Below are 15,424 nucleotides of genomic sequence, written 5' to 3'. Positions count from 1 at the left end.
AGATATGTTCAATCCCACATCGGGGAGAGCCGCCTCCCACCTTTGCCTTATAAGCATTGAGTTTAAAGAAAGGTGTACCAATCATGTGTAGTATTGAGCAAGTCTAAAAAACTGCGGGTTATGCATGATTGCACTCCCTTTCTTCTTCAAGTCAATGGGGGGAGGTGAGGGTTTCCCCTTAAACCCCAAAAGGCGCCTTTTTGTGAAGGGACGAACCTCTCCCTTAGAAGGTATTGTCCGCTTTAGGTTCAAGTGTGACCCTCACAGATTTGTTTAATCCCACATCGAGGAGAAACGCCTTCCACCCTTGCCTTATAAGCATTGAGCCTAAAGAAAGGTGTACCAATCATGTGTAGTATTGAGCAAGTCTAAAAAACTGTGGGCTATGCATGATTGCACTCCCTTACTTCTTCAAGTCAATGGGGGGAGGTGGGGGTTTCCCCTTAAACCCCAAAAGGTGCCTTTTTGTGAAGGAACGAACTTCTCCCTTAGAAGGTATTGTCCGCTTTAGGTTCAGGTGTGACCTTCACAGATTTATTCAATCTCACATTGGGGAGAGACGCCTTCCACCCTTACCTTATAAGCATTGAGCCTAAAGAAGGGTGTGCCAATCACGTGTAGTACCTTCACACAAAATATAAATAATTAGTCAAATTAATTTTTTTTTAAAGTAAACGTAATTAGTCACATATTAAAATTTTTATTTAAATTTAATACTACTTATGATCATTTTTTTTTTCTAATTTTTAATAAGATAGAATGTGTAGTGATTTTTGTTGTGTGATGATTTTTATTGAGTATATGTGATTGATTTATTTAATTTTATATTTCATTAATATTAGATTCTTAGTATTTTGCATTCATTAACTCACTTGGCACAAAGATTTAAAAACTTAAGTGAACACATGGCACAAACTTAAGTGGATAATTATGGTGTGATCCCCACATAAATTTAGACACATGACGCAAAATTAAATTATAATTTCAAATTTTAATTAAACTTTTTCTAAATTTTACCTATTAATATATAATATACTAGTGTGTAACCACGTGCATATGCACGAGTATAATTAAAAACAATTACAATTATATGATTCAAATTATACATTTTTTTAGGAAAATGTTCAAATTATACATGATATTAACTTACATTTTTTTTAAACCATACATTTCTAAAATATGTAATGATTTCTCATTATATATATATATATATATATATATATATATATATATGTATGTAGGGTCACATTTTTCAGGCAAAGTCCAAAATGAATGGGATCTTAGACCTTGAGCCCGGTACAATGAATTTGTAGAGAATGGGCCAAAGAGCTAGGTTTTAGCGTATGAACAACGGTTATCATGGTGCTCTTTACGATCAGATTGAGGCGGATCGGATTCCTCAGAGAGGGTTGGTCCTCGCCACGGTCTAGGGATGCCTCTGGTGTGTTGGGGGGTCTCTGCCCCGCCCTCTCTGTCTTTTTTTACTCCCTTTTTATAGTAGTTTCCTTCCTCCTGAATGGGGCCCTTAGAGTAGGTACTTGTCCCATCAGCCCTTCCCTCCAGTTGTTGGGAGTGGTTGTAAGGACAGAGAAGTATGGCCGTGTCAGGCGCATGGCACTGAATGCGATAATATCAGCCTTTCCTTTAAACACTTTCGTTGTCCTTTCCTGCTTTGGTACTCTTCCCACTCCATGGGATGATAGAGAGTGTCACTGCTAGTGGCAGGTCACTTTTCCCATCCTCGGCTATAATGTGCCGAGGAGGGTTCTTCCCGTGGCCAAGGAAGGGCTTTTCCTCCCTGCGACTGAGGAGAGATTTTTCCCTTGGGCTGGGCCTTTGGCCTAATATAAATATCGACATGAGCCTACTGGTCTTTTACCCCCCACAATATATATATATATATATATATATATATATATATATATATTTAATTTAATTGGTTTTAGACTTTTTGTTTTTTGCACCCAATAATTCACTTACCATAAAAATTAAAAACTTAGATGGACACATGACGGAAAATTAGACTCCAATTAAAATTCAATTTAGAATCTAATTGGATTTGGACTCTTTGATTTTTGCACTCAATAATTCACTTGACACGAAATTAAAAATTTAACATGACACATGGTGCAAAATTGAGAATCCAATTAAAATCTAATTGGATTTTCTCTAGGATTTGGCTATTAATATATGTATATATATATTCTTAGAATTTGGTCTCTATCATTGAGATAGTAACAAGAAAATTATCTTAAACAAGCAAGAGATGACTCGCAAAATCTACATGGATGAATTAATTTAGAATTTGAGTGCAAATTATTTTGTGATCTACTTTATTTATAGGTATAAATTCATATAATTAAAAGTTATTAAAAAAAAATATTTAACAAAAAATTAACATTAGAAATCAATTTAAATATAAGAAATCTAAACATAAAATTTGATTGTTTAAAAGTAAGCTTATAAAATAAATTTAGAGAAATAAGGAATCTTAGAAGTATTAAAAGTACAACAATATACTTTGCCTCAAATGCTCTTCAGCTCACATAATCTATCTCATCTCAACCAATGCATCCGTTTTCTTTTTCCTCATTGACCCCACCAGAAATTACCAATCATGGAGTTTAAATTATTGCATCAAGATGCTAGCAATTGAGAGAGAGAGAGAGAGAGAGAGAGAGAGAGAGAGAGAGAGAGAGAGAGAGAGAGAGATTACATGAATAGCACCACTTGAAGTGTACATTGTAAGTAAAATGATTGTACACTATCTCCTAAAGTAGCAAATACTAGCCACATTTTTTCCTACAATGTAGATTTTACATGGTATTCTTCATGTGAACTAATCAATGTCTATACATATTCGCGATAGTTACAATGGAGATAAGAAATTCAAACATGAAATGCCTAATTTGGAAATATTAGGAGGTATCAATTAGTTGAGTTACAAAGTTCTTATTCACACTCAATTTTTTATGTTGGTAAAAGCTTGCTTCTTAGACCTTCATTCCAATGCCCCACATACATACATACATATATATATATATATATTCATTCGATAATTACGACAGAGGTGATAAATTCGATCTTTTATGTTTGTAAAAGCTTGCTTCTTACACCTTTCTACCAATGCAGAAACCCAAATAATTGTCATGCTGCCTAGTAGCTTGGACTCCTAAATCCTAATTTCAATTTTCGTGTTCTATGTTTAATTGTCATGCTGCCTAGTAGCTTGGAAAACATGGTACTTTTTGTCTATGTTTAATTTTTGTCCTGAGGAATATTCACATTGTTGCAGAATTTCTTGAATGCACATTCATTTCTGCAAAGTAGCTCAACAAAAATGGTACTATGAGAGCATATGTACAAAGACAGGGTCATGTATCATTTCTGTTTTCCAATAATTACAAAGTTGCAAAGAGAAAGACTTGTCCGGTTGTCCCCCACAGAAAAAGGAAAAGAAGTAGACAAAGCCGAAGTCGTGCATTACATGACAAGGTTGACCCATTTTTCATGAGAGCCCATTATTTTCATGATTTTCTATAGATAAATCCTACCCACTTTTATCACATGACTTGTTCATGTCTAATTTGAGTGTCATATGACATGTCTTATGTCTTGGTCCCTATGTGTTTTTTGTTGTTGTTGTTGATGGAATTGATGGTTTTAAAAGCCATTATTATTATTATTATGTTAACAATGTTCAATCTCTCTTGTATAAAAGTCAATGGTATAGGTTTCATTTATTTCAAATGGTAAAGTTTATTGTTGTTAAATAAAAGATTTAGGGTTCAATCTCGCACTTACATAAAAAACTAGTTGATATCTTGACCTAATGATAAAAAATAATTATTAAAGAGACGTTATAAATTTGAAATACTTTCACACACACACACATATATATATATATATATATATATATATATATATAACATTAGGTTTATTATAAAAAAAAGAATTATTTTTTTGGAAATAGTAAGTTTATAAATTACATTGCATAAATTGATAAGATGGTAGTCTTCCTCAGATTTCTTCATTTATTTATTTATGGAAAGCAAGAATATTATCTTCATATAAATTTCATATCATTAAAGATGATAAAATACTTCCAACTCATACCTCTCATTATCTTACCTTACTTCTATCTCAAAGAGGGAATTGAACGGGAACAAGACATCCCTAATCTAACATCGACCACCTGTTCAACTTATTTTAGTTTATTTAAAGTTAATAGGGATGATCCAGGGGCATTTGGTAGGGTATTTTGAGAAATGTTATTTATAGCTTTTCGAAATACGTGTGAGGAAAAAAATGTGTGAAAATATGTATAATATTATTTAAAATGTGAAAATATGAGTTTGAGATTGATGACCAAACAGACCCTCATGCTTCTCAGTTCTCATACCAATATTTTTTTCATAAATAAATGGCCAAAAAAGAAAGAGAGAGAAAAATAACTTAATGCCAAAAAAAAAAAAAAAAAAAACTAAAAAAGAGAATGACTTCACTATAGCATTACTCTGTAATATAATAATAAGAAAATTAAATTTCACCCACATTTTCCTTTCTCTTTCAAAAGCTGAAAACAAAAGTTCAAAGTCTCTCTCTCTCTCTGGCTTTCTTATTCATTCACCATTCTCTCACACGCAACCCTGTATTTTATTATTGTTTCCAAAAACCATGCCTATATTCTTTGAAACCCACGAAGTTCTTCCTAGATTTCTAAGCATCAGGCAAGGTCCCGATTGTTTTCTCAATTTTCTTATTGATTTTTTTGAATTAGATATGTCTCTGATGCTGAAATCATAAGGGGTCATTTAAATTTTGAATCTTTCTTTGTTTTTGTTGTTGTTGATAATGTAAAGGTTTGATTTATGTGCTGTATTTGTTAGTAATTGCTAGCATGCTGTACTTAGTATTTATAAATTGTTTTCTGTTTGCTTGATGAATAAATTTCGTATTTTGTGCATAATTGAGCATCTGGGTATTCTTGGATTTGTGTAATTTGTTCAAAAATGTATTTTTGGAGAGTGAAATGGAGCACCCTTTGGCCTGCTTTTGCTTTTGAGGCCACACCATAAGGGATATATATGAATATATATATATATATATATATTTTTTTTGTGGAAAATACTCTGTCATATATATATATATATATATATATTTTTTTTGTGGAAAATACTCTGTTGGTCCTAAATTTTAGCCCCAAACGTTTAAAGTGATTACTTTTAGTCTCTAACAAACTTAAAGTGATTGCTTTTAGTCTCTAATGTGTCGAATGGAATGATGACTTGTCCAGTATTTTGGTTGTGTTTATGTGAAGAATGTGTGTGTGTGTGAAGAATGTGTTACATCGATTTAGAGTAATGTGCTATTTTGAAAATTGGATGCAAGAGTTTAGGTGAAGTCATAATACACGTCCTAGTACTGGATTGGTAACTGTAAGGGATTTGGCAATGTTGGTCTTTTAATAGGAGACGTGCAGCTATATATTGCAATGAAGCTTATTGTGTTGTATTTTGTTCCATTTTATGTTAATGCTAATTTAGGGATAGCTTACGGAGCTCATATCCAAGGAGCTCTTCATATATAGATTTTGCCTGCTTGATTGTTCCAAAAAACTAGTTCTTGGAAACGTAGATTGTAATTCTTTTTGTGATTTCCTTTCACTTTTACATTTTAGATTGTAACATTTTGGAGAAGTCTGTTAATACCCTCCATTTATTTGTCTTGCTTACAATTGTGAGGGGACGTTTCAGCTAAACTCATTGGCTGTGGCTGATCCTTTACATTTTTGCATGTGGCCTGTCTTACTGACAGTTTGTCTATCACATCTTGATGTTTAATGCAGGCCCTCTTTCCTAATTATTGCAAATTTTCCTTTATTTTTGTAGGTTCCTTAATTTTTATTGAAATGGTCACTAGTAACTGTTGCTTTGGCAATGACTGTCATAGTGTTGTGTTGATTTCACATTCTTCGCCATGCAATTAGTCTCAAACGATGGTCATAGGGAAGGTATTTTAGAAAGCGAACCAATCCTACATCAAGCAGGCTCTGTAGAACCTTCATCTTCATGTGAGATAACAGCTATTGGAGGGGATTGTGCTGTTGTTAATGATGATTTACAAGATCTTCAACTTGATGAAGATTGTCCTCTAGTGAATTCAGACCAACACCAATGCCGTATATGCCTTGATATTGGAGGTCTTTACTAACTATCATTCCTGTTGTCTTTTTTGTTTTTTGAGTATTAATTTCATCATTTGAGATGGTTTGAGGTAAAAAAAAAAAAAAAAGATTTTTGTGGGTGCACATATAAAGTGCGGGTGACACATGACATCTCAACTTAAATTACTACACGATCTTGGGTGCTAAGAAATGTACTTATCTTGGGTAAATTTTTATACATTTTCAGGTGAAGACTTAATTGCACCATGCCATTGCAAAGGCACCCAGAAGTATGTCCATAGATCTTGTCTTGATAATTGGAGGTCAACTAAGGTGATTTTTCTGGATATTTTAGAATGCTGCTTCTAGAATCATGAGATTGCAGATAATTCATTCAATCTTTCCAATGCTGTTTATCTAACTTGTATTTTGTGATAATATTGAATTGATATGATGTTTCTGGTATTGAGGCACAAAAACTGATTGTTCATTCCCTTCATTGTCTTAGGAGGGTTTTGCTTTTGCTCACTGTACAGAGTGTAGGGCCGTGTTCATATTACGTGCGAATGTCCCACCTGATCGCTGGTGGTTGAGATTGAAATTTCAGTTTCTTGTTGCTAGGGACCATGCGTTCATTTTTATAATCGTTCAGCTGGTATGATAATTTGCTATTTACATAATTTTGTTTATGTACTTTTTGCATATATGTTGATTGACCTTTGTTGGTTTAGCATAAAGTTCACATGTAGGATTTGGTGTATCTCCATAATGAAGTTATTAGACGGTATTACAATTCGAAATATGCCTATATGAATCTGTTATTTCTCCAATCAGTACTTACGAACTCTGATAATAAATCTAGGTGACTCCATTTGTTTATGGGAGTTGGATGTGTGCAGCAGTTGCTGTGGAAATATACAAATCTATGTTCTGATATGAAGTTAAGCAGATCTTATGGAAGAAAACACAACTGATAAAGTTTTGTTTTTGTTTTTCTGACAGAAAAGAGTCTTTTTCATAAACTCAGATGGATTAGCTTTAGATTGTACAAATAGCTGTAAAGTAAAGCAGTCCAGCTAATAGAGCTTTGATCTTATTTATATTTTGACAAGCAAAAGTTCCACCGGAAACCTAAACTTGGGAATTAGATCCAAGGCTTCTCTTAATAAGACATTCAAACTCAAGATTGCTTCTAACGTATTTTTCCCATGGTGCTAATGTTTTTTTGACTGTGCTGTCAAATGTCGACTGTGACTTGTTCTAGTTATTTCGTACATCAAGTACTAATGGCATTGGATATGTAAATTAATCAAGACCATGCAGTCAATCACGTGTGCTTTATGGGGGAGGCAATTAATATAAGTCTCTTGATGTAAGAATATTAACTGCAGCCTGGAGCTAGAGACACATTTTTGCCCATTTGATATGGGCTGATTCAGAGACTGAATATTTGTGAAAATGGTTATTTCTGTAATATGATTTCATTTGGGCTGAGCTTCTAAAAAATACTAAGGTCAGGTTGATTGCTTGAGAAAACTGGATGACAATCAGATAGTCCATTAATTGAATAGTTTTAATCTGGAGGTTGCTGATTTATGTTCAAACTTCTTTTGTTGTTTTTGTACATTTCAACTCCCTTGAATGTCCAAAACGCAGTGTTTATATTATTCCATGTTTCATGCATACTACTGAATCACTTGTTATTTTGTTCTTGAAGTTACATGGCTACTGTTGAGTGTTGACATATAACATCCAGTTGCTTTCATTCTCATTTACTTAGAATATATATATTTTTAATTAGATATTGTGGTAGGTTTTTTATGTATATGTGAATATAGGTTAAAATCTTGTTAGAACAAATGTTTGATAATTTCTTTTGATCATATGCTTATAACAGATTGTGGCGTTCTTGGGGGTACTAGTATACAAATTTTATGGAGATGAGCTAAGGGAAATGTTTGGATATGAAGAACACCCGTATGGGTTTTACATAATGGCTGGTATGCTTACTCTCCAAATGACCTCTCTCTATCTCTCTCTTGCATAAATATGCACACACACACACACACACACACACATTATATGACGCACAAACACAAAAAAATTTATAAACAAAATATAAACATATTTGTGTGATTTTATGCCATGGCTGGTATAATCCCTCCAGCTGGTGCATTATTCTTGAATATCTTAACTTATAATTCTTTTTAAGTATGTCTGATACAAAAGTCAATAATTCGCACGATATATATGACATTCTCTGTTTCTGGGGTTGTCTCCAAACATTTCCATTATTGTTAGTTAATTATTCAATCCAATCCAATCCAATGAAGATGGTCCTGCTTTGCCTTTTCTGCTGCCTTATAGATTTGTCCATTACAAAATAAAGAAACTTAAGTGTATTCTCTGCAGTACCATTTCTCACCACATTAACTCCGCCTGTGTTAGTATTTACTGCCTTAATTTTTTACACAGCCGGTCCCAAGCCCGGATAAAGGAGGAGGGTATGCATTAGGTTGACGGCAAGTGTTTCTTGAAATGAATGTATCCTTTAAAGAATTGAAAAGAATTCATGGAGCTATCTTTAGTTTATTTGGGATTAAGATTTAGTTGAGTTAAGTACCCCCTTTTTTTTTTGGGGGTGGGGGTGGTGGGGGGAGAACATAAATTTAAGGTAAGGGCAACAGCTGAAGATCAACCATACTAAATTGATGGGAAATAATTTAATGTTAAATCTTTAGATTTTTTTAAGTGGAGGTATTTTAGTGATTGAGGAATTATGGGCACTTTTTTTTTCTTGTGTTTGGGGAAGCTCAGGTTAGGTTGGAGATCCTCACAAGATCAACCATAGGGATGTAGGCTTAAGAAATTTGATAATATGGCAAGCTCAACTAGGATTGGGTCAATGAAAGTCTAGTGGCAAGTCAAATTGAGGAGAGTATGGGTTGAAGATTTCATCCCAGGCTCAACCAGAGGATGAGAAAGTGTAAACCAACTTTTCTCAATATTTAGGTTTGTCTCAAATTATGTCATTCAACCGAATCAACCCACCTTAGTTTTAGCTGGGAACCATTGCTTTGGATGTTATGTCATTTGGAAATTATATGCAATTAAGTCACTGGTGCCTTCAGTTTTCATCATGTATAAATTTTTTTTGCATTAAAAATATCAATTCTCCCAAATTTTGCTGCTTGTGCTTCTCTTGTCATGGCCATTGTTTGAATCAAGCCTAAATAATGTGGGCACAGTGAAAGATTGCCGTATTTTCGATATGTTGATTGCCAATTTGGGTCCAATTTAGAGTCTATTTGATAATTTCCATACACACACATCGGGATGGGTTCAAGTAACACTTGTAATTCTTTGCAATGTTATACCACTTGATAAATTTTCACTATATGAATATTTTGACAAATTGACTATTGGATTATTTTATCTCCTCATACCCTTTATACTTGCAAAATATCAAGATAATTTGGGGTTAATAACTATATGATCTATAAAATGTACAAATTTCAGGTTTTTTGTATTGTAAGATTATACGAAAAGCATAAGTTTATGGGTTAGATAGTAAATGACATTTGACTGATATAAAACTTTATTTGTGTGTTAAGTATGAAGAGAACAAGTAACATAAATGTGGGATTGTCAAAACAATAATTCAATTGATGGTTTTTTTTTTTTTTTTTTTGATACATAAAAAAACTTTATTAAAAAAAGAAGAGAAGCATGCAAATTGTTCCTATGGTACAGGATGTACTAAACGAAGCAAAACATTAAGCAAAAGAACTCAAATCTAAAAATTCCCAAAAAGAGGGGATAAAAATTTTAGTTATTGAGTGGTATAATATTAACAAAGAGTTTCGTCAAGTGTATATGAACCATACCAATATACATGTATAATACATTTATATTTTGGTGGTTTTCACATTTTTAATGCGGTAATTGTAGTTCAATTTCTAACTATGTTGGAGAAGAAGGGCTTGAAGGTGCCTAGTTGTTTTGAAAATTTTATGCAGGCTCTCAAAAGCATTTTTAATGTAAAATGAGATTAGATCTGATGCTGGAGCTATCTTATACTAAAAAAAGAAAAAGAAAAAAAGAGAACAAGCCTTAGAGTACAGCAACATCCTATCATTCAGGTTGTTGAATAGGTAGTGTAGCAGGACTTCAAACCCTAGATCTTCTTTCTCTTTCTTGTTGGCATTGCTTATCTTTTCTGTCTGCTCCCTCTTTACTTCTCGTTATATTTATATCTATATTTCTATTTTATGTAGACATGCATTAATACACGATGGTTCAAGGTTTTGTTTGCTTTCCTTGCTCTGAAGACCTTAGTGCTAGTTACATCAATATTAGATCAGAGCTTAAGCTTTTGTGCCTGTTAAATGGCCTGTGCTGGATTTCTAATGCATTTGCTTATTCGCCTGATCAAGGAATACCTGAACGTTTTGAGGTTTGAGAAACAACAATTTTAAAGTCAGAGAGAGAGAGCTTCTTTGTTCCTAGTAGTTATTGTAGCTTTAGTATACACGTTGATACTATGTTTGGTAGGAAGCCTTATTGGGTGCCTCTTGTTGTTTTAGGGCTAAAATGCACTTTACTCCCTTTAACTTTGTGCTTGCTTCTAGATCATTCTCTCAATTATTAAAAATCTGCAATCTACACCCTCAACTATTACCACAATGTCAATATGCCACTTCTTTCATGCTCCGTTACATTTGCCCCTGTTAATCAATCCCAAAACGATGCCATTTTGACATGGCAACATATGAATTGCCTCTTTGGATTAGACGATTTTTATTCTGAAATGGGTGATACACTTGGGAATTTGCTGATATTTGACCTTAGATTGATGCTTATGTGCTATTGTGTCACACCACCTCTAAGGCTCTAACTCGTCATCATTCCCATTCTAATTCACCTGACCAATGTTGTATATAACTTAACGTATCATCTTTTTTTTTAATACTATTTTAGCTTATTTATGATCCATTTTGTTGATTTAATTAGAAGATTATAAGAACATTTATGGTTGGCATGCTTTAACAGATTATGGTTTAGTTTACCAACTTGATATTGTGCAGTTTTAGCTATCGTTTTGGTGGGTTTGCTCTACGGTTTCTTTATAGCGATAATATGCGGACAGAGGATCAATGAACGCCATTACCATGTTCTTGCCAAACAAGAACTAACAAAAGTATGGTACCTCTTTCTTAGAGCATACAATTGTTTTTCAAATCTTCATACTGATATTGACTAGAGTCATAATTTATTTTGAAATTTCTGGTTGAATAATGTTTGGTAAAATGCATGCAAATTAGATGAACTCCATAAAAAGATAGTGAACTAAATTGGAGATGCATTAACTTAATGGTGCTATAGACAGCTGGAGTTAGCTGTGGATTTCTTCATGACTTTTCAACTATATTTAAGATTTTTTTTCCCGATCCATGACTACAATATTCTATGATATGTCTGAAATTTGTTTTTCTTTGATTTCTTGTGGATGATTACTTTACTTTTACTTGTAATCATATTTATTTATGTTATATACATCAATCTGATAAAAAGATGTCAAAATGACTTGCTTTGATAGATCAACTCATTGGGCCCTTCAAGCAAAATCCTTGTTCCACCACTTATATATAGTTTTCCGTGGACATCAAACTTGAAAAAAAAACAAAAAACAAAAAACAAAATGAGTGCTATTGTTTGTGGGAAGAGAAGAGTCATAAAAGTTTGGCCAATGTAAAGCATTTGTATAAGGTTCAATTTGACTTTTAAAAAAAAAGGCATATTGTATAAGGTTCAATATGACTTTGTTGACTGCAAAGTAAAGTGGAGGATTTATAGGCTGTTTTCTGTAGTTATTTGTGCTGCTAAATCATTTTAAATGGCTCTCATACTTATTTGTAAGAATTCATCTTTCTAAGATGTTTTCTGCAACTTCCTTTGAATGGTTTCTTGGGTATGATTATGATATTCGCTATGTTGGATTGCTTACATTTGATATTTAGTTTGGGCTTGAATAAATCAGAGGTCCAAGATCCATTAAGCTGTTGACAGATCCTTCAATTTTTTATAGCGAGTTTGATCTCTTCCCTCCCCCGGTCCCCCCCACCCCCCCCCCCCTCCCTTTTTTTTTTTTTTTTTTTTTAATTTACATATTTAGTTGTTGGGTGGCAAGGAGAGAATAATATTTGGGTGTAACATGTTAGGGTCTCTCAGTTAAATGTTTTTTCATGGTGTTGGCTTGGATGGACAGTGGACTACTAACTTTCCCATTTAAATTAAAATACAGTCCTGAAGAACAATAATTTGTACTATTTTTGTTTGGTTGGTTATACTAGGTCTCCTAGTTTATGCATGACAATGTTTGCTTCAAATGGTTAAATGATTTCATAACAGCTAGGGTTTGAGATTGGTGTTGTATGTGTAAACGGAAGATTTTGATTTTGGATTGGTGTTGTATGTGTAAAAGAAATGGGGAATCAGTAGATCACCTCCTTATCCATTGCCCTCTTGCTTTTGATTTGTGGTCTATGGTGTTTACTTTGTTTTGCATTCACTGGATTATGCCGAAAACAGTGGTGGAGCTGTTGGCTTGCTGGCAAGGAAAGTTTGGGAGGCATCGGAATGCTGCTATTTGGGTGGCTGTGCCCCATTGTTTGATGTGGTGCATTTGGCGGGAGAGGAATAACCGGCATTTTGAGGATTTAGAGAGATCAGTTTTAGATTTTAAACTCTTCTTCCTTAAGATTCTTCTGGATTGGGTTGTAGTGTTAGGCTTTTGTTCTTTTTCTTCAGTCCATGGTTTCATGGATTTTTGTACTTTATACACTTGATATGTTTTTGTCCCTGATGTATTCTTCCTGTATACTCAGGTGACACCCTTCTTTTTAATATATTTTTATTACTTATCAAAAAAAAAAGAAAAAGGTTTGAGATACTACTGTGGAATGTGATGGCTGAATGTTTTAATTTACTAACTTAGGTTTAGTGTTGAGTAGGCCCAAAGTCTTTAATAATGATAATAATCTAGCAAATTGAACTAAATGTTTTTGAAGCAATTTGGGAACAAGGTGTTAGAAATATGCTAGCAGTCAAGGCATTTGCTTGGCTTCCATAGTGAGGTTAGCTGGACTTTCTGATTTTACAGTTTAGCAGCACTGGAATAACTTGTGGAAGTCTCATGAATCTGTAAAACATGCATACCCTTTGATCTTCAAAAACTGTGATTTTAAGATGTAGATCTTATTCATATTAATTTTGCAAATGAGCAATACTCCTTTACAAAGTTTAACTGAAAACTTCATCTTAAAGCATTCAACCATTAATATGTCATTTCTACTGATGGTTTTTGATAATTTCTTAATATAAGGAGTATGTGGTCGAAGACCGAGAAGATAATAAGAATGTCCCGGAACTTGACCCTAGTCATGTTACAGAGCTCAGGATGTTGGGCCTTTATTAATTTGGAAGTCTACGTGTCCCACTTATTTTCTGGTAAGCAACTTTATCTTCAGTATACCTCATATTACAGAGCTCAAAGATTTGCTTCCCACCACTCCTCCCCCCCCCCCTCCTCTTTTTCAGGTTGCATTTGCCTTTTCATTTTTCAAGCTGTTGTGAGTTTGATTTTGCATGTATATTGTTCATGTCTCTATAATTGACTACTTTCTCAAAGCGGGGAACAAAATGCAAAACAAAGAACTCTGCGAGTTTCTTGAGGTTTGTCTGAGTGATTAAGAATTCAGAAGATATGACAGTACATTAAATTTTCTTTTCACATTATGCTTTGATTTACTGAAGGCCTCCATTTCAATCCCATGAAGAAGAAAAGGAAATAAGATGAAAAATGCTTCAAATTAGAAAATCTGAATATTTTAAGCAGTTTCTTTTTTAAATGATGTGCAAATGAACACGTACACACACATGCATTGATGCGCATATGTTTGCATAACCTTCCATTATAAATTTGTTGCCGTATACAAGGGCTTACTATGATCACTGCTCTTGTTGCCCAATGTTTGTAAACTTTTAGATGCCTTTTCTGCATTTATGTCCCAACAAATTGTGTTATTAGGAAGTCTAAAGTTCAAGAATTATTTTTATTTTCAGGGTTTGTTGTGCTGTGGCTGGTGATACTTTAGAGTGAAGTGTACATTTTCTTGTTGTATTAAACCAATATCACTCTGTGGACTGTTTTGTAACTTTTGGATGCACTCTATTCGCATGTGCTCCATGAATTGAAGTTTCATTGGAGTCGGTCTCGAATCTCTACAATCCTGTCTTTCTTTTCAGGATTTGGGTTCCCTGTTGCTGGTATCATTTCAGATGTGGCATGTGAATATTGAAGTGGCCAATTGGTTTTTTCTCTTTGCCAAGTATTTGATATGTTGTCAGCATTGTCCTTCATGTCAGGCTGCATATACATAAGGAGTGCGTGGTTTGTGATATACCACAAGAATTTCTATACCTGCAAGTGCACTCCCCAGTGCTATCTTGGGCCTCAATTCCACAGCGATAGATATTTACTATAAATATATACAGATTCAACAAAGAGCAACTAGTGTATACCTTTTTGTGACTGATGTTACACTTTTCTTTATTGAGAGAATAAGAATACAGTTGAAATGGGTTAAAGTTGTTCATTTTTCTTGGTGAATTGTCCTGATGAATTTCAGTTTACAGTTGAATGTTTTCTTTTTTCCTGCCAGTAGAAAATGTTACCAAGTTATCAATTGTTTTATTTACAAATCAGTTCTCTAGAAAATTATTGGTTTCTTTCCATGCTTGACAAAACATTCACTTAAAATTAGTAAAACAAATTGCTCAACATTGTGCTCTTTTAAGAGATAGAATAGTGCACCTTCTCTTAACATTGTTTTACCTGTAATATGCCTCACCTGAACCAGAGAAGATTAGCAGTTGAAGCCTCTTGCTCACTCACTCAACTCCATTGGCATCCTACGATTCCTACCGAATCCCTTTTTTAACTTATCTTATTTTTGTATTTCAGAATTTACTGATTTTATTCTTGTACCTATCTGATATGGTTGTGGACTTTGGCTATGGTATCCAAAAAATAAGAATAAGTGTTGACATCACCAGACTGCATATGGGAATTGCCAAGATCTCTGCAACCATCTGTTCTTATCATTTTTCTGTACTCTGTTAAGATTGCTCTATCTGATTTCTGTTCGCTACTAAAAGTGCTCGAGTTCCTTCCATGTAAGGTCGACAACACAAGAA

General features: G+C 33.7%; 1 protein-coding gene across 3 annotated transcripts; it reads left to right on the top strand.

Moving 5' to 3' along the window:
- Positions 1-4,551: 4,551 nt before the first annotated feature.
- On the top strand, positions 4,552-14,823 carry LOC126727544 (uncharacterized). Of its 3 annotated transcripts, none has more exons than XM_050433252.1 (8): positions 4,553-4,730; positions 5,892-6,202; positions 6,414-6,499; positions 6,675-6,821; positions 8,064-8,166; positions 11,254-11,366; positions 13,551-13,675; positions 14,474-14,823. In XM_050433252.1, the coding sequence occupies exons 2-7, from the start codon at positions 5,980-5,982 to the stop codon at positions 13,641-13,643; spliced, it is 765 nt and encodes a 254-aa protein (XP_050289209.1). In that variant the 5' UTR covers positions 4,553-4,730; positions 5,892-5,979; the 3' UTR covers positions 13,644-13,675; positions 14,474-14,823. The 3 variants fall into 3 exon arrangements, with proteins under 3 accessions (XP_050289210.1, XP_050289209.1, XP_050289208.1); XM_050433251.1 differs by having other exon boundaries at positions 14,291-14,823; XM_050433253.1 differs by lacking the exons at positions 13,551-13,675; positions 14,474-14,823 and adding an exon at positions 12,758-13,544 and having other exon boundaries at positions 4,552-4,730.
- The last annotated feature ends 601 nt before the right edge of the window (positions 14,824-15,424 follow it).

This window comes from Quercus robur, chromosome 5 (assembly GCF_932294415.1).
Source record: "Quercus robur chromosome 5, dhQueRobu3.1, whole genome shotgun sequence".
Lineage (NCBI taxonomy): Eukaryota > Viridiplantae > Streptophyta > Magnoliopsida > Fagales > Fagaceae > Quercus > Quercus robur.
Note: the sequence above shows the minus strand (reverse complement) of the source record. Positions and strands in the feature narration are given on the sequence as shown.